This window comes from Urtica dioica, chromosome 8, assembly GCF_054948205.1.
Source record: "Urtica dioica subsp. dioica isolate 48M chromosome 8, U.dioica_male_clone48M_v1_H2, whole genome shotgun sequence".
In the NCBI taxonomy this organism is placed as follows: Eukaryota; Viridiplantae; Streptophyta; class Magnoliopsida; order Rosales; family Urticaceae; genus Urtica; species Urtica dioica.
Window position 1 is genome coordinate 18,286,900 of NC_142763.1, and position 24,785 is coordinate 18,311,684.

Genomic DNA, 24,785 nt, shown 5'->3' on the forward strand with positions numbered 1-24,785 from the left:
TTATAATTTGGTGTGTTTGAAAAAGAATTCTGCCCAAGCTCTCCGTGGTAGGACTTCTCCGAGGACTTATCCGAGGATTATACATTTATATTTTGATTTACATTGCAATCTAAATTGTTGAAATGCCATTATTGACACGAATGTCAATTTATTATATTGACACGAATGTCAATTTATTATATTGACACGAATGTCAATTTATTATATTGACATGAATGACAATTTAATGACATATTTGTCAATATATTATATTGACATGAATGTCAATAACAATTTAATGACATATTTGTCAATAAATTGACATTCATATCAATTTATTGACATGAATGTCAATTTATTGACATATGAAGGCAATGAAGCATACCAGCGTGTTCGTAAGTGGACAAGAAAAGTAGACCTTTTCAGAAAGGATTACATATTCATTCCAGTAAATTACAGGTAAGACTGGTTTCAGTGTTGTATTGCCTGAATTTTTTTACTATGCGATTAACCGATGCAACATGGTTACAGTTTTCACTGGAGTTTGCTTGTCATTTGCCATCCCGGTGAAGTGCCAAATTCAGTAGGTAAGAATAAATATTGATACACTGTTATCTTTTTTCTTGAATAATAGTTATCTCTCGGTCATTTTATGTTTCATTATCATAGATGAAGAATCTGAAAGTGTATGTGGTCCCCGGTGGAAACCTTGCCAAGGTCCAACGTGCTGTCTGTATGATCTCCAACTCAACCAGTGTTGCAGAGGTCTTCTCTTCCATTGACCACTAGTTTGACTTCATGTACGCCAAGCGAGCCTTTGTGCACTAGCAGGTTGGTGAGGGATTATTTTAACTTTAAAATATAAACTGACAGTTGAGATCTATTGAGAATTTATTGACAATAAAATATATCCTTTTAAACTATCAATAAAATACATCCTTGTAAATATATAGACAATATATTGAGAATTTATAATATTTGAGATTTTATTGACAAATATGTCAATAAATTGACATTCATGTCATTAAATTGTTATTCATGTCAATATATTGACATTCATTCATGTTCATGTCAAGAGATTGACATGAATGTCAAGAGATTGACATGAATGTCAATCTCTTGACATGAATGTCAATAAATTGACATGAATGTCAATAAACAGAATGGTCCTCTTCGTCTTGATGGTTGTCATAGCAGCGTTCACATCCTTGGGGACCATGTCACCTCTGTACATCAGACAGCAAGCCATGTACATCAGCGTTCACATCCTTGGGGACCATGTCGCACTTTGCCATCATGGTAGGCCTGTTGATTCTATACCTTTCGTAAAATAGTGAAACCTTGACCTGTGTGAGTAATAGACATGGCTGAGTTGGTTGGCGGAGCGTTGCTTTCTTCTTTTCTTCAAGTCTTGTTTGAGAGGTTGGCTCCAAAAGACATCCCCAAGCTGTTCTATTACTCACACAGGTCAAGGTTTCACTATTTTACGAAAGGTATAGAATCAAAGTAAGACAATACTTCCGTAAAAAAAAAAGGTAAGATCGTAATTATAGACTGATTAATTTTAGTCCAAAGTTGTCTTTAATTAGCAAACTACCATAACAATAAAAATAAAATAAAAAAATAAAAAAATTATAGAACTATATAAAATATAAAGAACAAAAAGAAACAGATCGACGTTGATAATAGATCAAGGTTTCTATATACAAAGTTGTCTTTAATTAGCAAACTACCAACCAACTCAGCCATGTCTAACTGATAATAGATCAAGGTTTCTCTATTGTCAAAGTAAGACAGTATTTATAGAGTAACTAGTTCCAGAGTTGCCTTTTTAACAAACTAGCATAGCAATAAATATAGAATCAACAAGACAGTATTCTATTTAAAAAAAAAAAAAAAGTAAGACAGTATTCATTGAGTAAGTTTTTATTTATTACGAAGCTGCCTTCTTTAACAAATTAACGTAGCAATAAAAAAAATTATGTAACTACATTCAATATTTACCAAAAAAAAAAAAAAAAACTCACCAGAGAGACGAAGTTGCTACGCAGAAGACGAATAGTTGAAAATCTCCACAAAACTATGGCAATTGAAATTTGAATGAGTGTTGGTAATTCGCGCCAGTATATGAGCTCGAAGAAGGTCCTAGTTCAGATAAATTCGATGAAACCAAGCCCGATTTTCCAAAGCACAAATCACCTCTGGGCTCAGACAACTATTCTCTGACTTCATGACTGTTTATCCGTTCAAGAACTACTACTTCAGTTTCTTGATCACATGTCTCGCTGGGTGCCGGAGAAGGATCTCGATCAATGCTATCAGCTTTTGGCATATTTCGAGAGCGATTTTCAACGATCTTGTATATTAACTTCTTGATTTTTTGTCTTTTGAGAGAAGCCTCCTTAGGCAGGAACCAGTTTCTGCTTAACTGGAAATACGTGAACTGGTAAGTTATTCTACGAATGTCATTCGCATAGAGAGTATGTTATAATTGAAAAGCAGTAATGTAAAAACCAAAAAAAAAAAAAATTAATATTATTCAGTTATAGTGTGAATGGTAAAAGTTTATAAACAACGTTCTACAAAGTATGATTAAAAGAGAAGTACTGCAGGGTACTGATTCCCACTCTTAAAATCCTAACCGGGGAACTACTGAAAAATAAATAACTATATGAAAATGTAAATTGGAATATATGAAAACTTACAAAATTGGATGACTTTGTGACATTGAAGGGGCAGAAGTTAAGAGGGGCTTCTTCCAGAAAGCGCTCCACATAATGGAGCAAGAATACACCACAGTCAAAGAAATTCTCCTGCTGTGGTAACTAATGAAGATGAAAAACAATGAAACTGTAAATAAGAAATGCCTTCTTCATAAACAGTGAGTAATGATGGTTGGAAAAGATGATAACTTCTAAACACTCCTCTTGGTAATTAGTTAAAAACATTCTGAAAACACTATGAGATGCTTTGAGAATGTCGTAGAATATTAAAAAAGGCAATGACTTGGAAAAGTTATTAAACATTATTTTGGTGTGATTAAGCCAATCTCCTTGGTGGTACTTAGAGGTATATATACCTCGAGCGAGATAAATTTCATGAGAAGGAACTTTAATGAAGCATCATTTGCAGCATCATTATGCCTTTCTTTCCATTCTTCACATAGATAACTACATTACAGACACAATGAGAAAAATTGGTCACAATTAGCATCTAATGCTATAATAACAGCTTCTAACTTGAGAACTAAATAGTTAGTTTAAGCAAAAATATAAAACATAGTATCCTTTAGCTTAGTTATCAGGCAAATGTCAAAAGCTACCTCTGGATGAGATTCTTAAGGCCATTGTGACTTCCTCGGATAGAATCCATGTGCAATATGCACGGTACCTTGGATACACTTTCAGATTCTTCATCTATGATAATGAAACATAAAATGACCGAGAGATAACTATTATTCAAGAAAAAAGATAACAGTGTATCACTATTTATTCTTACCTACTGAATTTGGCACTTCACCGGGATGGCAAATGACAAGCAAACTCCAGTGAAAACTGTAACCATGTTGCATCGGTTAATCGCATAGTAAAAAAATTCAGGCAATACAACACTGAAACCAGTCTTACCTGTAATTTACTGGAATGAATATGTAATCCTTTCTGAAAAGGTCTACTTTTCTTGTCCACTTACGAACACGCTGATATGCTTCATTGCCTTCATAAGCTTCAGATCGATCTTGGTCTAAATCCGCAAGCTTCCGAAAGAAAAAACTATTGAAGAAATGAAACTTGTGCTTTTCGTCTGACTGAAAGTTTCTGGCCAAAAATCTACAAGAAGAGCTCGTAATCAGGCTTCCTAGGAAATTTCCCAAAAATTTATAATTTCTTCCAACCATTCCAGATTAGGTATAATTTTATAAGTTCAGCTTATTACAGAAATGCCAATAATTTGATAAATTTTATAAGTATCCATGAGTTCAGCTTATTTAGTCTATGCCCATAATTTCAAGTCCCACACGTTTATAATATTATTAAAGAAATGCTCTAAGCTACAAAATTAGCAACTCTAGTTTCCTTCTGTGAATTAATAACTAGAACTGGATACTTGAAATAACTAAGAGCAGTCATATTATAAACAAATTTAAACTTACTTGATATAAAAATCAATTATGGTATCGTTGATAAATCTTTCAGGTTCCAGGAGTTCCATGTCTTCTTTGTGGATGATAACAGCATCAGGATCTCCTTCTGGATAGATAACGTCTTGAAAGGGCTTATCTTTTGCGACTTCTTTTTTATCTTCTTCTGTTTTCTTCTTTTCTTCTTCTGTTTTCTTCTGCCCACTTACAGAAACAAAATTCATGCCGACATCTTCTCGAAGACCTGTTTGAAATTCAAAATCATTGAATGTGGACAGTACGAACTCTCGAAGGGAAACAAAGTCATTTCGGATTTTGATATTGCAAGTTTCGACTGCCTTCACCCGATCCTGAAAGTATTTACGTGCAAATAAAATTAACTCATAACTCCTGAGATAGTTGTTACGAAATACAGTATTTTTGTGTGATGATTCACCTTTATTTTTTGCAATTCCGATGTCTTGATGTTCTTGACTACTCTCGACGGCTTTGCGACTTCAGATCCGATTGGATTGAAAACCAACTGCAGATTTACAACTGCATCAACCTCATTTTCTTATATGTCCAGAACATCATCAAAATTTAATATAAGCGAAAGTTGAAGTTACGTTGGTGCTGTTGAAGGGTATTTTGTTGACTGTGACCACAGAGATTTTAGAATTAGCTTCCCACCGAAGCATCAACGGGGTTGCTGTGTTTGAAATTTTTGTGCATAATTTCAACTCGCTGAATATGGGCATACACTCATATGCCCAAATCTGAAGCGCCACAATGAAGGCACCAATGTTAATCTTCGTGGGTTTCATCCTATTGTAAGACTTCCGCTTCATCACATAGCAATGGATCCGTTCCTTTAGGAAATCCCAAACAACATTACCCCACGGATGGTTGTTAAACTCGTCGGGGTTATCGACCATTTTAATGAACGCCATGTTCGTGATTGATTTTTTTGGGCTATCAGCGAGAAGGACGTCGTACAAGAAATGGAGGAGTAAACACTTCACCCTCTTCTCCACTGGCCACTTCTTTCTTTTCAAGACCAAAGAGGTTATATGTCCCCTGTTTTTCTCTTTCACAGGCAGGATATATTTCTTGTAAAGCCCATCCTTCTCTTCAGGGCCGTCATAGTTGAACTCTTTGTAGTTTTCTGCAATGCGCAAACCCACGATGTCAGCCAAGTGTTGTCTTGTAAAGGGTCGTGGTTGGCCTCCAAGCTCAAAAAAAAGTATGTCGGAAGAGTCTTTGCCATAGCGACCACACCTAACCATGATACTATGGATGATATTCGAGGACCGGGTGACTTTCGGCATTCGTAGAAAATGTCCGAAGCATGTAGCTTCGAAAAGCTTTTTTTCTTCGGGGGTCATATCCGTTGATTTCTCGAACTTGTCGAGATTCCCAAAGAAGCTGAACAAATCACTGATCATCTCATCTGATAGATCTCGAGACCAAGCCTACATAAAAATAAAACCAGCAATTCAAATATTCAAAACTGTCATTAACTGTAAACATGTCAATAATATTTGAAGATTTTATAAAATGGATCTCATGAAATGCCAAACAGGTCAATATACTTTTATTAAAAAGAATCTATCGTCATGTTTCTCTAAACAACATTCACAAAACAACCAGAGACTACCTTTCTAAAACAGTTCATACAAAACATAATTCAGCACGTTTCAACCAGAATACCACAAATAATCTATCAAGCAAAAAGCGACGCAAATTACATGATTATCGGAGCTTGACGATGGTTCTTCTTCACGTTTAGCTCGTTTTCTTTCCCTCTTTGGAGCCGACGACTTCGTCTTCTCCATTATCGGCTTTTCCTGGAGTTAGGATTTCTTGACCACCGGCGGTGTTCTCTTGTTTTTCCTAATCGGCATTTTCGTACCCAGGATTTCACAAAAAGGGGACCGGAAATTATTATTAACCAACACAAGTACATCGACAGTCAATCCTCTGTCCACGTTTTTTTTTTTTTGGGGTGATTTGGGCGAATTGCGCGGGAGATATGTCCATTGAGAGAGAGAGAGAGAGGTACGCTGAAGGCTGAGTTTGGGCTAAATTTATTTTAGAATTTGGGCTTGGAGGAGAAAATAACAAAACCTATTTTCCAATTTAAAATCATTTGTTAATTGTGATTTTTCTTATTTTAGGACTAAAAAAATGATTTTTTCCTACTTTGTGTTTTTTTTTTTAAGTCTAAAATAGGACCTCGTCAGCAGAGATAAATTTATTTTTTCATCTTTTTACCCTCACTTTCAGCAGAGATAAAATAAATCGCTCTATTCCGGAAGTCTTGTTTTGGTCAATTCCTGCACTTGTCTGTAATCACCAAGTCTTCCATGATTGCAAGTCATTTGGTCTTAAGATCAAGGTATTTTGAAAGTGCTAATATGTCAAATGACTCACTGGTAATTGAGATCGGAGGACGACCAAGGAGGCACTCGGACATGACGGCGTATTCATGTCAATAAATTGACAAAGATGTCAATATATTGACAAATATGTAACAAAATGGAGCAACCTATATTTCACATTCAAACTGGTGACACTCACTTAAAGCCCTTGGTCTGCATTGTTTGAAGGTACACGGATAAACATCTTCACGATTTCGTGGGCTGCAATTTTTTAAGGTAGTTTCGAGAAATCAACATCCACAAGAACTCCAACAGCTCTGAGATTTATTTTATTGACATCCTTTTAAATATATTGACATGTTAATGCCACCAGTTTGAATGTGAAATATGGTTTGCTCCATTTTATTGACATATTTGTCAATATATTGACATGAATGTCAATATATTGACATGAATGTCAATATATTGACTTGAATGTCACTATATTGACATGAATGTCAATAAATTCTCAAATCTCGTCAAGTATTGGGCTCGATCTCGTAATATGAATGTCAATCCACCCATATTGACCACCCATATTTGGCCGAGTAAAGATGACCGGGTGATCTTGGCCGAGTGAAGATGGCCGGATGGTCTTCTTTTTTGGCCGGTCGGGTGGTCATTTTATTTGGCCGACCAGGTGGTCATTTTTGTGGTTTTGTCTTGAAGATTTGTCAAGAAGTCTAGCTTGAAAACATTCTTTGAGAGTCTTTTGAAAGACATTTCATGAGAGTTGACTCGGAGCTTGGCGCGTGAATTTGCTTGTAGGCTTGGGCCTTGTGTATGGGCTTGATGTTTCGTTTTTTTGCTCTCGGTGTGTTATTTACACCATGTGAAAATAACGACATAACAACAACCTAGCATAGCAATGAATACTAAATTATAGAACTATAAAAAAAAATATATAAAAACAAAAACTTACGGGAAGACAATGGGTTCTGTATAGAATAGATAGATATATATACACAGTGGTTGAAAATATTGGCAAGTCAAAGTCAAAGTGAGTATTAAACAATGCGAGGACGTTAATACGAATACTTAAAAAACATAAAATAAATGTTAGAAATAATACGGAAATAATATTTATTTTACGGAAAATAAGACAAGTTTAGTAGAAGAAATAAATAAATAAAATACTACGAATGCTAAAAATTAAAATAAATATGAACAACAACAAAAATACGTACGTAAAGAAAGGTAAAAACAAACAAAAAATGTCGAACACAATGCAATGGTCACAACCTCCCTCACTCTCTCAAACTGCTCTCTAAAACCATATCTCTCTCTACATTCTCTGTAATCCAAACACCACCGAACACAATGTCTCGTCGCGGCGGCGGTCGAGGATTCGTCCCTCGCCAGGACGAAGGAGGACGACAACAGAGAGAACGAGAATGTTACGATTCTCGATCGCCGCACTTTCTCGGTGAAGGATTTCCTTCTAGGTTTCGCATTTCTTGACACACTCTATCTCTCTCTAAAAACTTACTCTCACCTCCGACTCTCTCTTTGTCTAAAAATACGTACGAAAGAAAAGGTGTTGAGCAATTTGGAATGCAAGTCCATAATGCAATTGTCACAACCTCCCTCACTCTCTCAAACTGCTCTCTAAAACCATCTCTCTCTCCATTCTCTGTAATCCAAACACCACCGAACACAAACACAAAATCGCGGTGACTATCCGACGGCCCCTCGCGGCGGCTCCACCGGCGAGGCCGACGTCTGAGCCAGAGCGGCTCTCGCTGCTGGTGGCGCAGCTGCCGCTTCAGATCTTGCGGCCGGTGCCGGAGCAGGAGAGGCTCGAGCGGCCGGAGCAGGCGCGGGACTTGATCCCTGAGCCGGAGCGCCGCGACCGCGACTGCGACCACGCACGGCGCCGGAGCCGCGGCGAGGGGCCGTCGGAGCCGGCTGGTCCTGGCGAGGGACGAATCCTCGACCGCCGCCACGACGAGACATTGTGTTCGGTGGTGGTGATGAGATCGACACCGCTTCCGTTGTCGACTAGGATTCGAGAGACTTCGCATCCGGAGATATCTAAGGTTATCACGAGGCCATCGTCTGGTCAATCCAGTTCGTCTGTATCTCTCTTACTGAATGAGATGATGTCTTCTGGGTAGTTTGTCTGGGTCGCTCGTTTAGCCGAGTCGTTTCCTCTGGTGTGTCTTGATCGAGTTCACCGATTCTTGATGGAGCCTTGATCTGCCCATGATTACCTCGACTTGGGTGGATGAGGGGTATGACCGCGCCCTTTGTGAACTGCCTCCGTAACCGCGTTGCGAGATCAGGTCATGACGTAATTCAGGGCGAACGTGTTCGCTACGTGAGGCACGGAGCCTGAGGGTGTGTTGGATAAAGAAAACAAAGTGGATATTTCTGGGAGACGTACCAGATTCAGTTGAAGTATGCTAGTTGGCTGCCCTCCAAGCTGGAAGCTCAACAAAGCCAGCCTCTATTCCGATAGAGATCTGTACAATTGCTAAGGGGCAGCGTTACACAAAAAGATTGAACGAGATGCAAGTTCGTAATATGCTCAAAGCAACTTGCCAACGCCCCCATGAGAGGGAAAATAGCATAACCAACATAGCCAATGCTAGTCGCAAGATCGAAAGAAAAGGTGTTGAGAAATATGGAATGCAAGTCCATAATGCAATGGCCACAACCTCCCTCACTCTCTCAAATTGCTCTCTAAAACCATCTCTCTCTCTACATTCTCTGTAATCCAAACACCACCGAACACAATGTCTCGTCGCGGCGGCGGTCGAGGATTCGTCCCTCGCCAGGACGAAGGAGGACGACAACAGAGAGAACGAGAATGTTACGATTCTCGATCGCCGCGCTTTCTCGGTGAAGGATTTCCTTCTAGGTTTCGCATTTCTTGACACACTCTATCTCTCTCTAAAAACTTACTCTCACCTCCGACTCTCTCTTTGTCTTATTTTTATTTTTATTTTTGGCGCTATAAACACAAAATCGCGGTGACTATCCGACGGCCCCTCGCGGCAGCTCTACCGGCGAGGCCGACGTCTGAGCCTGAGCGGCTCTCGCTGCTGGTGGTGCAGTTGTCGCATCAGATCTTGCGGCCGGTGCCGGAGCAGGAGAGGCTCGAGCGGCCGGAGCAGGCGCGGGACTTGATCCCTGAGCCGGAGCGCCGCGACCGCGACCGCAACCACGCATGGCGCCGGAGCCGCCGCGAGGGGCCATCGGAGCCGGCTGGTCCTGGCGAGGGACGATAAGTGAAATTTGTGTTGAATCAATAATTGAGAAAATTCTTTCGTAGTGTTGAAAGATTGAAATTTTTCAATAATGATTTATGGACCAACGAAAGGGGAAAATAATAATTTTGTGACATTCATTGAGGAATGTACAAAATAGTTTATTTCCTTATAAGCAATTGCCAATATTTTCCGGTGTTTGTCAAGCATGTCATGGCTTTTCAAACAGTTTGAAGTTTTAAGAAAAAACACAAATAAATTCCAACTACAAGACACATACAAAGAACTTAATATGAACCTTAGTCAACTATTCTCAATCCTAAGAAGAAGAAGAATTTGAGACTACAGATTCACTACATGGACAACACATCACTAAATGTTCTTATGATCAAACTAGTATAAGTTCGAATTAAAAAAATGGAACATAAGTAAATTCAACAATTCAGTTTCACTTCTTATCAAGGTATTCAGCTCTGCAAAAAAGCCGCAGATCGACGCGTTTAGTAAGATCAGCCAAACGAGAGTTAATATGCTTGAATACATGCTCAGTAACGTAAACATTACGGTGAAGTTCAAGAAAGATCTTCTTCATCTCATCTTGGACATGGTCTAATTTGGCTATGAATTCTTGCATAATTGCATCCACCAAAGCTGATTTGGAAGCTGAAGCTGATTTGGAAACCGAAGCTGATCGGGAAGCTGAAGGTGATTTGGAAGCTGAGCGCTTCCTAGAACTAGACTCTAAACACTGTACAGTTTCAGAATCACTCTTTGAAGAGATTGCAGGAGGAAACTCAGGAAATATTTTTAGCAACTTAGCATATTTAGACGGAGAAATCTCCAGGACCCTGACGTCTGCTTTATTAGCCTGCGAGAAAAAAATATTGTTAATTTTGCTAATTCTAAAATATTGTTCCAAGAGTAGCAAATGCTTACTTTGATCCAATCAGATAAGTTAGACAGCTCATGCTTCTTCTTCTCCGGGGTCCAATTAAGAGTCGCTCGCATTTGAATAAATTTAATTAACTCTCTCCTCAAGCGTGTTTTCTGACTCTGGAAAAAATCCTCGTCATATTTTTCGTTTGGGTAAACTTGGGAAAAAATAGCTTGCAAAGCCTCATAGTTCGGCGTCGGATTTATTGCTTTGTCCATCACCAAAAAATCCATAAGTATCTCTTCGTGTTCATCGGTCCATGATTTGGGCAAAGACCCCATCTATGACAAAAGAGATGAAATAATAGTTGAAATTTTTAAAAAAATTACGAGAAATGTGAGTCGGTCGGTCGACAGAAAACTTACGAATCCGGGGTAAGAGTCGGCCACATATTGTATTTCTTCCGATTTGAACCGGTTGTCCTCTAAAGGATGCCTCTTATCAATCTTACAATAAAACAAACAAATCAAATAAATAAAATGAACCAAATATACAATTCAGTAGTTTGACATTTTGACGATTTCATCCTAAACATTTTATTTGGCTATTTCATCCCTGAATTTTTATTAGTTAGAAGTTTCGTCCTTCCGTTAGTTACTATCAATGTACATCCTTCCGTCAGTTACTATATACAAAATTGAGTATGCTTCTCTAGCAAAAAGCAGTGAGGAAAAAAAATAAATGGAATCAAAAGCGACGATGGAGGTAACCTAACAAACTGAAGATACTTATTTAATGTTGTGCTTCAGGAAAAAAAAAAAAAAAAAAAAAGAAACTCTTAATTTGATATTGTACTTCCATGACGAGATTGCCAGGAAAATACTTAAAAGCAGACCACTTGCAAGAGACAAGTCTATGTGGGCAGTCACTACTACAGAAATCTGATACGAGAAACCAAACGAAAGGGAATTTAAACAGTTAGAACACGATTCAAAAACAGAAAGAAAAAGCAAAAAAAAAAAAAAAAAAAAAAAAAAAAAAGTCTGAAACAGGAATTTCGTCGAACACGTGATGTAGAATCACAAATTTAAGCATGAAAAACAATTCATAAATACGAGACAATTAATAAACACAATTCCACAGAAGCAGCAAATGGGCAAGTAGTTCTCAATCTTCGGATTTTTGTAATTTGAGGGACGGAGCAATTTCGAGGTGGATGTCGTGTCTAATGCAAGTTGTTTGATTCTCCCTCCTCTACCGGAACTTCCTCGCGGAATGACCGGAGAGGCTTAAGGGAGACCAATTTTTTTTTTTAAACATTCCTATCTACTACACATACCTGTCGCCGCCGCTGGAGGGCTCGGAAAATTGCGATTGTTCTAGTAGATGGAAGGAGAATTTTGTTCCTTTTATCATGAGGTTTTGGTTTTCTCATATTAAATTTTATTCGAGAGGGTCGGTTTCTGCCCGAAAGCAAATAAGTATTAAGTTTGGGATTTCTCATATTTAATTTGATTTACGAGGGTTGGTGACATTAATTTGATTTGAGTTGAAATATAACTATACGCAACAAAAAACAGTGCCACGTGGAGGTTTTTTATACTTTTTTTATTGGTAGATTAAACTCAATTTATTGGCTAATTATTTAAAACAGTATATTTATATCTATATTATTATATATATATATAAAGGAGAATCCGTTTTTCACTGTTCACGCTGACTCATGTTACTATTATCTCTACAGTAAGAGAAAAATGCGCTTTAAAAGTTTAATAATTACATATTTTTAATCTTTAAATTACAAGCATTGTCCATACAGAGTTACATCCGCAAAAAAATCTAGACATCTCTAGATTACTGGCGTCAGCTCAGTGGAAAGGTTATCCAGAGAGTTCTGGATAGGGACGTCAGCATCAGAGAGCATGTTATTGGGAAATTTCTAGAATGAGTAGTTCCTTCTCCATTCCTCAGTCTCTATATAGCTAGACCCCCACAATAAATCTGTAATGAAACCAAGCAAAAATCAGCATTATATTGATTCACGCCCTATGTAAATCTTCAAATCAAACAGTTCATTGCCCACAAAATCAGCAAAAAAAAAAAAAAATCGAGGATTGTAGAAGAGCTTGGCTATGGAGGCTTCACCAAAATCCTTGGCTACGGGGGATTCACCAAAATCAATCATAGTGCATATTCATGAATAGAAAAATTTCAAAAATTCATCCACCACCTACATGGTTGATATCCAGTAGTCATAATAAAAAAACTAATCAAGTAAACTGCTCAAATTGAATTAAATCTCGACGAACATGCCGAAAAAGTTATGGACAGACTATTCTGATCCATGCTGGGAGACAATTTCCGAAGCCTATGAAAGCATAACAATTACACTGAGAAGGAACAAAGCAGAACCTGGAGACGCCCATTTTCCCAAATTTGGACCAAACCTATATTAGTTCTTCTATCTTTCTGGTAACTAATTTTTTTTAAATAGTAAACCCATCTCTTAACTATATTTTGATACTCTAATATAGTTCAATCACAATAAAAAAAAAAAAATAAGGATTCACTTCTGTATGCCTCTATTTCACAAATCTCTCTAATACTTTGTACCACACTAATCCACATCAATATCACACAGACACAAATATATATTATAAATATATATATATACAAGCAAAATGGTCGCGCGTTGCTGCGACTCGATGAATAATGACGTATTCAAAATATTAGGTAAAATAACATAATAATTTTAGTTTTAGCTACAATTACATAATAACAAAATAACATATCATATCTACACAATTTTAATTTACGACGAATAAAATGATTAAGTTGTACAACTCAAAAATGCACTTTTTAATCGTACAAATTTTATGTTTTATTTTACTTTTTATGAAGAATTTTATATATACATATATAGTACTCACCATATTACCAATTCTATTTCTAAAGTTCAATTAGAGAATAAATAAAGAAAGTTGTAAAAATTTATTCATATTATTAGAATTTAATTATTTCAAGTTGAAATAAATCACAAATAATATTTTTGTAAAATTCATCCTATTTCTAACTATATATATATATATATATATATATATATATATATATATATATAACTTCTATTATCTTCTTCATTGTTTCCATGTAATTCATTTTTTATGAACATATCGTTGAACTATGAGGTTAATTTAAATTCTGCCATGAAATATGTATTCATATACATCAAACATAATTGCAAAGATACGTCGTTGGTACAAAACATATATGAAATAATTGATTATAATTCAATAACGCCATTGTAAATATAAGAGAAATTACATTAAAGACAATGCAAAAAAAAAATCAACATTAAATACTTCGACCATATAAAATTATATAAGCTAATTTTTTTTTTATTACAATTAGTCTTTTATAAAATTTTATTTGATTTTATGATTTAAAAATAAATAAATAATTTTCAATAATTAAAATTAATAGAATAAATATCTTCCGTAAGTGTCAGAGGACCAATTCTATTGGCCCAACCCTTCCCACACATTAAGAGTATAGTAAATTTAATTTTAAACGTAGATCGTCGTTCTAAAATATCGGACGGTCAAAATCTAACCGACTATAAACAAAACAAATTTCCTCTGTCTTCTTCATTTTTCTTTTGTCATCCTCTCTCTCTCTCTCTCTCTCTCTCTCATCTGGTTTTTTAGGGTTACGAAAATAAAACATCTTAATTTCAGATATCCCTATCCCCTCTGTCTTTCTCTCTTTCTCTTCTCGTCAATCCGTATTCGTCTGTTTCTCTATCGTTAGTCATGCATTAATTTTTATTTTTTATTTTTTTTGTATTTGTTCTGTCTGTGACAAATTCTTAAGGCGATGAGTGATGTTAATCGAGACGGTAGGGCTACGAAGGTGAAGGCGGACGCAATTTCGGGGATCGATGCAGCACGGGGCTGATGCCGCCCCGGGATGGGGTTTCCGAGCTCATCGTATAGGTTTAAAGAGTTCCCTTAAAATGTCTGTAGCTTTGAGGATGTGAAGCAAAGATTGCAGGTTCATTTGAGCTGAGAGTTTGTAAAGAGGCATTTGATGTCATGACTCAAATGGCTAAGGTTAGTGTTTTTATTTATTTATTATTATCTTAATCAATCCGTTTTAGAAAACTCATTGCCCTAATTTAGCTTCCTGGGTCGGTTTTTATTTATTTATTTAATTTAAATTAATATTTGTAGCTTGCATTATTCAACGGAATCTTTGTCATACTCCTAATATAGCCTTTGTTTGTCCTCTGTGTGTATTTTTCTAATATCTTCTCATGAAATTCGTCTATATTGATTGTTAATAACGCTGCTATATTGTGGCTGTGAAATCGTGGTTTGTGGCGGTGTTTTTTTGCTTGTGAGAAAGTTCAAATGGATGAAGAGTGAATGTCTCGGGAAACATGTGCTTCACTTTTTGGTTCCTTCCTATTTTGCTTCTCGTGTTACTCGTCTTAATTTAATCATGAATGTGATCTTGGTGTGTTGTTGTAATACTGGTATAGTTCTAATTTCTGGACTGGAAGAAAATATCGTGAGTACTTAAATAAGTCAGTACATATTTGGCTAAGTAATCATTTAAGTAAACTAATTAAGTTGTTTTTAGATGCTAACATTTGAATTAGTGAATATATACCTGAATTAGAGTAGTTGTGATTTAGAGTACCTAAATTTTATTTTTTCCTTAACTTTTCTGTAAGTGTTGTTTTTGGAATTGGAACTCATGGCTCTTTGTATTTTAAGCCAGAAAAAAGGTAACTATGGTCCGGCTATTACCTTATGATGAAGATGATGCAAGTTTGGAAGAGCAGAAGATTTTGAAGAGCAGAGTGGTAGGCGTCATGTCGTAATTTAATTGAGTGTGTGTGTATATATAATAATATTAAAAAGCTTCTTGAAAATTCGGGCAGCTCCACCGATCAGTTCAGCAGAAGACTTCTGGAAGAGTCCAGAGAATCATCCAATTGCAGCACATCACAGCACAGTGCAACCGTTTTAATTTTTATTATTTTATAACCGTCACATATCTTCATTTTTTTTCTAATGTTAAAAAGACACTTCTGCAACTTTCCAGAAAAGAAAGGCCGTCGTCGAACAATCTAGATTTCCCTTATACTATTAAAGGGTATTTTCGTCATTTAGAGAATTGTCAGGGCATTTTTGTAATTTCAAAAAACTGTGTAACAGTTTTTTGAGTCTAGGTGAACAGGAAAACGTGGTTCTCCTTTATATATATATAATATATATATATATATATATATATATATATATATATATATATATGTGTGTGTGTCAGATGACAATTCAGTGTATACAGATTAAAAAAAAAATTAGAGTACAAAGTTTATATTTGTTTCTTTGATGTTTGTTATCATTTTCTCCTCATTCTCATTTCACATATGAGTCTTGGTTATTTTATTCTCTCATTCTCGGTAGTTTATCAATCAGCAAAGAAAACCAACAATTATCAGAAACTCCAGAATCTGGTACGTCGGCTTTCCGGCGTCGGAGGACGAGTGCGTTAGGGCTTCCTCCAGAAGACGCCGGTTTCGGAACCCGTACTGGATTCTCATCTCCACCGCCGATACCGACTCTTCCATCTCCGGCGACGGACCGCCGAACTACACCGCCAGAAGTCGAGTTCCCACTTTGTTTTCTTTATCCAACACACCCTCAGGCTCCGTGCCTCACGTAGCGAACACGTTCGCCCTGAATTACGTCAACTACAACAATCGCTCCGTGCTTCGGCGGTCCGTCGCCGGAGATGGAAGAGTCGGTATCGGCGGTGGAGATGAGAATCCAGTACGGGTTCCGAAACCGGCGTCTTCTGGAGGAAGCCCTAACGCACTCGTCCTCCGACGCCGGAAAGCCGACGTACCAGATTCTGGAGTTTCTGGGCGACACGGTGCTTCAAGTCGGCGTGAGCACTCAGCTGATCGTGGACTATCCCGGAGTGGAGCCAGGACAGCTGTCCACTCTCAGGGCCGCCATTATCAGCACCGAGAGTCTCGCCAGAGTCGCCGTCAGGCACGACCTTTATCGATTCCTCCGCCGTACCGCTCCGGCGCTCGATTCCTCCGCTATGAGACATTTCATCCAATTTTTAACTCAAGTTATTAACATATTTTTTTACCCTAGCTGATTCGTTCGGCTCATCCTTGATCATTGGACAATTGGACGTCGAAGGCAAAGGAAACTGAAGAATGGGCTCGTCATATATATACTTAGCCCCAACCATCTCAGAAGTCATCTGAAAGACCTCGTTATGTTTGTGTTTTTTCTGTGAGAAAAAATATAAAAACACAAACATAGCGAGGTCTTCCGGATGACTTCTGAAAAACATAGCACAGCTCTGGTGGCAGCTCCACAGTCACATTAGTCGACTCTGCAAAGACAATCCAAAATCACATTTACAGATAAATGCATACGGAAAGGCAAGACTCTATCCAGTATTTTTAAATATTTGACTTTTCATGTCCATGCAGAATAGCACGTACAAGTGCCTCCATAAAAACGATGTTTACAATTTTGTTCAATTGCAAGATAACATCAACAAAAGCAATGAGGAGTATCGGTCCAGGTATTTCAACGAGAGAAGAGGAAGACAAACCTTTCTCCTGAACGTCTCTGCAGCGGAGATAATTCTTCACTTGGAAAAGTTTCCGCGCACTAAATAGTGGTTCATTGTTAAACTGCAGCTTGATTCCGTGCCTGGGGATTACAAATGAGGTGAACACTATTAGACTTGGTTCGTATATATATATATAACAAGATCGTGCCTGTATAGACAAGGAAAATATCAAAAGACTACGTACTCCTCTTCAAAGTAGTTCTTGTAGGTACGGACTTTGCCATTCCTAGTTTTTAAAGGCGAATTTGCACTCAAACCATTCAACATGCCAGTAGTGCAATAGCAATATCCATTATGCGGGGTATAGACCACTGAATTCCTCAGCATGCAAGAACATACCATACCATTTTTGGTATGTATCCAACAAGAGCTACCCGCTGCAAAATGACAATTGATGTGACCGTTCAGAAATTCTCCACTTGAAAATAGTGCAGATTTGACAGAGTCCCAGTCAATAATCATCGGTCTTCTATCAGTGGTGGTAGCTGGAAGAATAAGATAATCCAACTCAACACTTTCTGGTAGATTAAGCTGGTTGAGAACTTCTGTCAAATTATTCTTGACCATTAGGAGGATGACTTGGAACCTTCTTGACCATAAAACCTGTCACCACCAATTACATAAAAGTAAACCAATTAATTTCCCATGCACAACAAATAAAGCTCAAGCAACACCGTATAAGAGATCTTACTTGTTTTCGGTTAAGACTCATTGACCCAATGTATCTTATAGACACTTGGATACTGCCTCTCCCAGCGCTCAAATCAAATTTGCTACTTGTTATGTCACTTTCAAACTGAGTTCTTGTGGCCAGTACAAGATCGTGTACTGAAGCCCCGTAAGTGAAATCTTGCTTCAGCTCAATCAAATAACAATGATACAACATGTCAGCATCAGTGGGACGATAAGAGCCAACGATTTCTGTAGGGACATAACGAGGCTGCTCATCTTCGTATGGCTGGCTCGCTGCACAGTCATGAACGAGTAATGCGTAATTAATAAAAAATTAATGTGTAATGCAAAGAAGAAAAAAAAAAGTTAAGCTAAAATCGGGGATGGGATTGGAAGATTACAAAGCTCTTTTGCCTTCTCTTCTTCCTCGAGCACCATATCAGGGACGAGCTTGTCGGTCAAAGCACCAATCTGATGAAGTTGCTTGCATCCTTCAAGGCATGCAATCTGCTTGAGAATTTTTGCTTTTCCAGTGGCGGACACAGATTGGATAGGACAGCTCATCGGCATGTATAAAGTGCCAGTGGTCTTGTCCCACTTTGGAGTAGGTTTGAAATACCTATTCAACACAAATAATGCAAATTACACTAAGAGTCGTACAAGGATGGAATACTGAATAAAATAAAATAAAACTTACCCATCAGAAGGGAGCCTTGAACAGTAAAAGTAAACCAAGACCACTTTAGGGACCAAAAAAACGGCTATGAACGGCGATGGCTTGCGGAGCTGATGAGCGTAGCTCCGAAGAAGCATTATCGCAATTAGAGTCTTTCCAGAACCAGTCTCCAAGTACACTATCGTGTTCTTCTTCAATCCTTGTTCCAGTGCTTCCAATTGGTAACTACACACACAACAGTCCAAAACTGAGGCATTAGAAACTTGAATCAAGCGTCACAGAGAGTTAAAATCTCTTTTCTTTCTCATCTACTTTCTAGGCAACCAAATAATTTAAGGAAAAAATTCAAAATAGATCAATGTACAAAATATAATTCTTTTGTTTCCTCTAAAACTCACTTTCGTGCCATTGGAAGAGGATCCGGACATACTTCCACGTTAGTATCGATTTCCATGTTCACTGACCCCATGGGAATTCTCTCTGAAATCGAAAATCGTAACCAGTATTCTCTCTGAAATCAAATGCACCAAACAGAGAAGCACACACCCACACGGTCACACCCACACGGTCACACCCACTCCCTCATTCACTCTAGAAGAAAAAACCCTAATTTTTCTCAGAGGCAAAGAGACTGTAAGAGACCAAGGGATCTATTAATTTAGCTTACTGCCCTTAAAAAAGTGAGTTTTTACTCCGTACAAGTTTCATTTTTAACTGAGTACCCTCTATACCTCTCTCAATATACCCTTTTCTTTTTTTATTTTTATTTTTTTTATTATTATTTTTAAACAAAACAGCAAATGAACGCATATTGAAAAGAAAAAAAAAACAGCGTACGTGCTTGGTACAGGGTTCTGGCTTGAAATCATTGAGTCAAGCTTCATTCGGGCGGTAGACATTCCGGTGGCGAAGTCGAGTTCCGACGATGACGACGATATTGACGGTGCAAAAACTCAACCCCTAAACAAATTAGGGCTTTGTGTTTAGGTAGTTTCATGAATGAAATTTTTATATTTCGAGTTTGATACTTCTTTTTGTTGTGTTAGACTGAAAACTTTGTTAGTTTTGAACCAGAAAAATATGTATCCAACTCAATGAAACTTTGATTGGAAAATATTTTCGAATGTTGAAGATGATCGTCGAACTCTACTGATACTGGTAATTTCCAGTAGATCAGTAGAGCAGTAGAGTTCCGGAGGTAGAGGTATCCAACTCAATGAAACTTTGATTGGAAAATATTTTCGAATGTTGAAGATGATCGTCGAACTCTACTGATACTGGTAATTTCCAGTAGATCAGTAGAGCAGTAGAGTTCCGGAGGTAGAGCAGTAGATCAGTAGAGCAGTAGAGTTCCAGAGGTAGAGCAGTAGATCAGTAGAGCAGTAGAGTTCCAGAGGTAGATCAGTAGAGCAGTAGAGTTTGATTTAAGCATGAGTCTGTACACTGCAGGAGAACTTCCATTCCAGTCCAATGATTTCGTTGACAAATTAGATAACGTAGGCGAGACCGGGAATTCAAGGTAGTCGTCAAGTTTGCGTCGAAGCCCGACCTCCATCACCTGCGCCAGTTTCTTCAAGGAAGACAGCACGATATGCCGCAAGAAACCATACAAGTGTTGGATGTTGTCCTCCGGCAAGCTCCAGCAATGAAGTAAGGGTGAATGTCTGTTTAGAGTGTTTAAATACTATCAGTGATTGTTGTAGTTATATATGTTTTTGTTTTCTTATACATATGTTTTTTTGACGCAGGTATACTGTTGTTGGGAGGTCTTTTTTCAACCCGACCCTTGAATAAATTACATATAAAAAAGTATATTTATTCAAAATAGGCAGTCAATAATATTATATAATAAATTAAACGTTGACTAAATTTAAATAAGAGGAAGAACCTCGAGCTCGTCGTCGTCATCCTTGAGCTTGTTGGCCTCGAGCTCGTCGGTCTTGAGCTGGTCAGCTTGGCGTTTTGAAGTAGATCTGTCAGTTAAGTAATTATACATGAATGTCAATAAATGCCAATAAAATAAATCTCAGAGTTGTTGGAGTTCTTGATTATGTTGATTTCTCGAAACTACTTTAAAATAGAAACTGACAGTTGAGATCTATTGAGAATTTATTGACAATAAAATATATCCTTTTAAACTATCAATAAAATACATCCTTGTAAATATATAGACAATATATTGAGAATTTATAATATTTGAGATTTTATTGACAAATATGTCAATAAATTGACATTCATGTCAATATATTGATAAATATGTCATTAAATTGTCATTCATGTCAATAAATTGACATATATGTCAATAAATTGACATTCATGTCAAAATATTGACAAATATGTCATTAAATTGTTATTGACATTCATGTTAATATATTGACATTCATGTCAATATATTGACATTCATGTCAATATATTGACAAATATGTCATTAAATTGTCATTCATGTCAATATATTGATAAATATGTCATTAAATTGCCATTCATGTCAATAAATTGACATCCATGTCAATAAATTGACATCCATGTCAATAAATTGACATTCATGTCTATATATTGACAAATATGTCATTAAATTGTTATTGACATTCATGTCAGTATATTGACATTCATGTTAATATATTGACATTCATGTCAATATATTGACATTCATGTTAATATATTGACATGAATGTCAATATAATAAATTGACATTCATGCCAATATAATATATTGACAATCATGTCAATATATTGACAAATATGTCATTAAATTGTCATTCATATCAATATATTGATAAATATGTCATTAAATTGACATCCATGTCAATAAATTGACATTCATGTCAATATATTGACATTCATATTAATATATTGACAAATATGTCATTAAATTGACATGTATGTCAATATATTGACATGCATGTCAATATATTGACATTCATGTCAATATAATAAATTGACATTCATGTCAATAATTCAACAATTTAGATTGCTTGGGCAGATTTTTATGCAAACACCACCAATTATAAAATTGAAATGTAAATCAAAATATAAATGTATAATCCTCGGAGAAGTCCTACCACAAGCAGCTCTCGGTGGCGGAGATCACCAACATTTTGATTTTTCCTTCAAAAAGTTTGAGAGCTTGGGCAGAATTCTTTTTCAAACACACCAAATTATAAAATCAAATTGTTGGTGATCTCCGCCACCGAGAGCTACTCGTGGTAGGCCTTCTCCGAGGATATGACCGGAGCATAGGATTATACATTTAAATTTTGATTTATATTTCAATTTTATAATTGGTGGTGTTTGCATAAAAATCTGCCAAAGCAATCTAACTTGTTTGAAATTTAAATATAGTTAACCAGTTTAAATACTTTCTATTAATGATACATTTATATATAAATGATTATATTTGTATTTATATTTCAATTTTATAATTTGGTGTGTTTGAAAAAGAATTCTGCCCAAGCTCTCAAACTTTTTGAAGGAAAAATCAAAATGTTGGTGACCTCCGCCACCGAGAGCTGCTCGTGGTAGGACTTCTCCGAGGATTATACGTTTATATTTAAATGTCCATGATCACGCACGCAGGTTTAAGCCTTGCTGCTTCATTGCATATCACTTTCCCAGCTTCCCCTTCAACTATCCTCACCACTGTCTTTACCTATTATTTATTTATTTTTATATAAGACATCACTTATTAATTATTTTAAAATTCGCACAAACAACCACAAAATAGTAATAATACTAATATTTTTTTTTAAATTAACAGACTAAACCAGAAAACAAACCATGGCTATTTCGAAGGCGTCAACAGCAAGCTTCTCCATCAGTTGCTGAGTCGCCTCGTAGACGAGATCGTTCCTCACACCTAAAAAAAATAATTATAATAACATAAAATTAATAATCACATTTGGCAGCACGATCTCGTCGCCTCCGGAGCTTCTTCGTCGCCTCCGGAGCTCTTTCACGGGTCCTTGGTTAGTTGGGGGCGACATGAACGACGTCGCCTCCAACTCTGAGATTAGAGGAGGCAGGGACAGAGGTCCCGGCCAGTTATCTGCTTTCAGAGAGATGATTTCGGATTGCGACATCCATGACTTAGGTTTCGAGGGAGACCCCTTCACCTGGCGCAGAGGAGGTATAGAGGAGCGCCTGGATAGATGCCTTGCGAGTCGCGAGTGGAGCGATCTCTTCCCTTCGGCCGCAGTTCGTCACTTGAGATTCCGGAGATCGGATCATAGACCTCTTCTTCTGCTTACAGCGGGTTTCGGAGATCGCCGGCGGCGCAGGAGGCCGAGGCGTTTCTTCTTTGAGGAGTCTTGGATAGGTGAGCCTGAGTGTGACGAGCGGATCCGTAGAGCTTGGGAGACGGGCTAGAGTGGTGATCAAAGTCCGAGCTTAGCTGACGCGATCTGTCAATGCAGACAGAGCCTCTCTCGCTGGGGCGGAGAGAGGAACAGAGAGACCAGAGACAGGATTGAGAAGCAGAAGAAGATCGTTGAGCTTGCAGGACTATCGGGTCCGGATTTCTGTATGGAGTCCTTCAGACGGGAGGAGAGACAACTTGACGCCTTAGTCCAGAAGGAGGAGCAGTACTGGAGACAGAGGAGCAGAGTGTCCTGGATGCGGTGCGGGGATAAGAACACGAAGCTTTTTCACCGCAAGGCTTCTGCTAGGAGGAAGAGGAACGCTATCAGAGGATTGGAGGACGACCACGGGGATTGGCACAGTGGAGACACTGAGATAGAGAGGATCGTCTCCGGTTACTTCGGTGACATTTTCTCTTCAGCGAGGCCTTCTTCGCAGAGAATCGAGTTAGTTTCTGCGGGCGTACAGCCTAGGATCTCAGAGGCTTTGAACACCGAGTTGGAGCGCCCTTTTGAGCCAGGGGAGGTGAAAAATGCGCTTTTCTCGATGGATGCGATCAAGGCACCGGGAAGTGACGGCTTTCCCGCGATTTTTTACCAGAGATATTGGGACGTAGTAGGCAAATCGGTCTTGAAGACCTGCCTTGGGATCCTTAACGACGGGGACGAGGTGGCCACCATTAATGATACTGTGGTCACCCTTATCCCCAAAGTTGAGGACCCGAAACGGGTCAGCGATTTCAGACCGATTAGCCTGTGCAATGTGATCTATAAGATAGTGGCCAAGTGCTTGGTCAACCGTCTTAAGACTACTATGCACGACGCTATTTCTGAGTCCCAGAGCGCTTTCGTTGGTGGTAGACTGATCTTCGACAATGTCATGGTTGGTTTCGAGGCTCTCCACACGATGAAGCGGAAACGCTTCGGTAATGGTAAGTGTGCGTCTCTCAAGCTTGACATGGCGAAGGCTTTCGACAGAGTTGAGTGGGCCTACCTGGAGTCGATGATGCTGAGACTGGGATACAGCACGCGGTGGGTGCACCTTATCATGAGATGCGTTACCTCAGTCAGATTTGCTTTCAACATCAACGGCTCAATCCGAGGCAGTGTGACTCCTTTCAGAGGCCTCCGCCAGGGGGACCCTCACTCTTCTTTCCTTTTCCTCTTCTGCTCTGAGGGTCTCTCGAGCCTCTTTCGAGCGAGTGAGGAATCTGGAGCGATCTCATCAGGAGTCCGGTTCCGGGACCTTCATGTGTCACACCTTCTCTTTGCGGATGATAGCTTGGTTTTTTGCCGAGCGACACCTGACGAGTGCGAGAGGGTTACTGACATTTTACGGACTTATTCTGAGGCCTCGGGCCAGATGGTGAACTTTCTAAAGTCCGATGTCTGTTTCGGTACGGAGGTTAGCGATGAGGAGGGGGAGGTTCTGGCTCAGATCCTAGGTGTCAGGAAGACGGACTGCCATAAGCGATACCTGGGTCTTCCCGCTTTCACTGGTCGGAGGAAGGCGGAGCTTTTTGGATTTGTGAGAGACCGCGTTTGGGCTAAGATTAAGAGTTGGAATGGCCTCTCCCTCTCGCAGGCTGGCAGAGAAGTCCTCATTAAATCTGTCCTTCAGGCGATCCCCAGTTACGTGGCCTCGTGCCACAAGATCCCGCTGCGTTTGATCAGAGACATCCACTCGGCGATCGCCAGATTCTGGTGGGGGGGGGGGGGTGGAACGGCGACGAAGAAGATCCACTGGTGCAAGTGGGAGGACCTCACGCGACACAAGTCAGTGGGCGGGATGGGCTTCAGAGATCTGGAGAAGTC

General features: G+C 38.4%; 4 protein-coding genes and 1 long non-coding RNA gene across 5 annotated transcripts; 1 reads left to right on the forward strand and 4 right to left on the reverse strand.

The window, feature by feature from the left end:
* Positions 1 to 1,197: 1,197 nt before the first annotated feature.
* LOC149388475 (putative ubiquitin-like-specific protease 2B) lies at positions 1,198 to 5,050 on the reverse strand. The gene is made up of 11 exons (XM_089621722.1): positions 4,995 to 5,050; positions 4,726 to 4,875; positions 4,554 to 4,640; positions 4,130 to 4,467; positions 3,606 to 3,806; positions 3,478 to 3,533; positions 3,302 to 3,395; positions 3,059 to 3,149; positions 2,685 to 2,804; positions 2,007 to 2,407; positions 1,198 to 1,458 (listed from the first exon to the last, which is right to left on the reverse strand). The coding sequence occupies exons 2-10, from the start codon at positions 4,855 to 4,857 to the stop codon at positions 2,195 to 2,197; spliced, it is 1,332 nt and encodes a 443-aa protein (XP_089477848.1). The 5' UTR covers positions 4,858 to 4,875; positions 4,995 to 5,050; the 3' UTR covers positions 1,198 to 1,458; positions 2,007 to 2,194.
* Positions 5,051 to 9,844: 4,794 nt separating this feature from the next.
* LOC149388476 (uncharacterized) lies at positions 9,845 to 12,138 on the reverse strand. The gene is made up of 4 exons (XM_089623989.1): positions 11,945 to 12,138; positions 11,031 to 11,111; positions 10,668 to 10,946; positions 9,845 to 10,599 (listed from the first exon to the last, which is right to left on the reverse strand). The coding sequence occupies exons 1-4, from the start codon at positions 12,107 to 12,109 to the stop codon at positions 10,180 to 10,182; spliced, it is 945 nt and encodes a 314-aa protein (XP_089480115.1). The 5' UTR covers positions 12,110 to 12,138; the 3' UTR covers positions 9,845 to 10,179.
* A 2,140-nt stretch (positions 12,139 to 14,278) lies between these two features.
* On the forward strand, positions 14,279 to 15,854 carry LOC149388477 (uncharacterized). Its single transcript, XR_016300591.1, has 3 exons — positions 14,279 to 14,714; positions 15,384 to 15,472; positions 15,551 to 15,854. It is a non-coding gene; the product is annotated as an uncharacterized LOC149388477 (long non-coding RNA).
* A 714-nt stretch (positions 15,855 to 16,568) lies between these two features.
* On the reverse strand, positions 16,569 to 17,803 carry LOC149388478 (endoribonuclease Dicer homolog 2-like). The gene is made up of 4 exons (XM_089624051.1): positions 17,456 to 17,803; positions 17,251 to 17,351; positions 16,982 to 17,025; positions 16,569 to 16,899 (listed from the first exon to the last, which is right to left on the reverse strand). Exons 1-4 carry the CDS (start codon positions 17,731 to 17,733, stop codon positions 16,744 to 16,746), a joined length of 579 nt encoding a protein of 192 aa, XP_089480177.1. The 5' UTR covers positions 17,734 to 17,803; the 3' UTR covers positions 16,569 to 16,743.
* LOC149388479 (endoribonuclease Dicer homolog 2-like) lies at positions 17,744 to 19,237 on the reverse strand. The gene is made up of 6 exons (XM_089624645.1): positions 19,018 to 19,237; positions 18,641 to 18,844; positions 18,345 to 18,562; positions 17,963 to 18,237; positions 17,858 to 17,874; positions 17,744 to 17,756 (listed from the first exon to the last, which is right to left on the reverse strand). Exons 1-6 carry the CDS (start codon positions 19,086 to 19,088, stop codon positions 17,744 to 17,746), a joined length of 798 nt encoding a protein of 265 aa, XP_089480771.1. The 5' UTR covers positions 19,089 to 19,237.
* Between the last annotated feature and the right edge of the window lie 5,548 nt (positions 19,238 to 24,785).

Coding starts and splice junctions, on each gene's coding strand:
- LOC149388475 (XM_089621722.1), bottom strand. CDS start 4,857: ATGCCCATATTCAGCGAGTTGAAATTATGCACAAAAATTTCAAACACA. Junction 4,641..4,725: donor TACCCTTCAACAGCACCAAC/GTAACTTCAACT, acceptor GTAAATCTGCAG/TTGGTTTTCAATCCAATCGG. Junction 3,150..3,301: donor CTTAAGAATCTCATCCAGAG/GTAGCTTTTGAC, acceptor TCTGTAATGTAG/TTATCTATGTGAAGAATGGA.
- LOC149388476 (XM_089623989.1), bottom strand. CDS start 12,109: ATGAGAAATCCCAAACTTAATACTTATTTGCTTTCGGGCAGAAACCGA. Junction 11,112..11,944: donor CCCTCCAGCGGCGGCGACAG/GTATGTGTAGTA, acceptor TTTTATTGTAAG/ATTGATAAGAGGCATCCTTT. Junction 10,600..10,667: donor ACTTATCTGATTGGATCAAA/GTAAGCATTTGC, acceptor TTTTTCTCGCAG/GCTAATAAAGCAGACGTCAG.
- LOC149388478 (XM_089624051.1), bottom strand. CDS start 17,733: ATGATTATTGACTGGGACTCTGTCAAATCTGCACTATTTTCAAGTGGA. Junction 17,026..17,250: donor CAGAGACGTTCAGGAGAAAG/GTTTGTCTTCCT, acceptor TTGTCTTTGCAG/AGTCGACTAATGTGACTGTG. Junction 16,900..16,981: donor TGCCACCAGAGCTGTGCTAT/GTTTTTCAGAAG, acceptor AAACATAACGAG/GTCTTTCAGATGACTTCTGA.
- LOC149388479 (XM_089624645.1), bottom strand. CDS start 19,088: ATGGGGTCAGTGAACATGGAAATCGATACTAACGTGGAAGTATGTCCG. Junction 18,845..19,017: donor CCTCTTCCAATGGCACGAAA/GTGAGTTTTAGA, acceptor TTGTGTGTGTAG/TTACCAATTGGAAGCACTGG. Junction 18,563..18,640: donor TCAAGGCTCCCTTCTGATGG/GTAAGTTTTATT, acceptor TGTGTTGAATAG/GTATTTCAAACCTACTCCAA.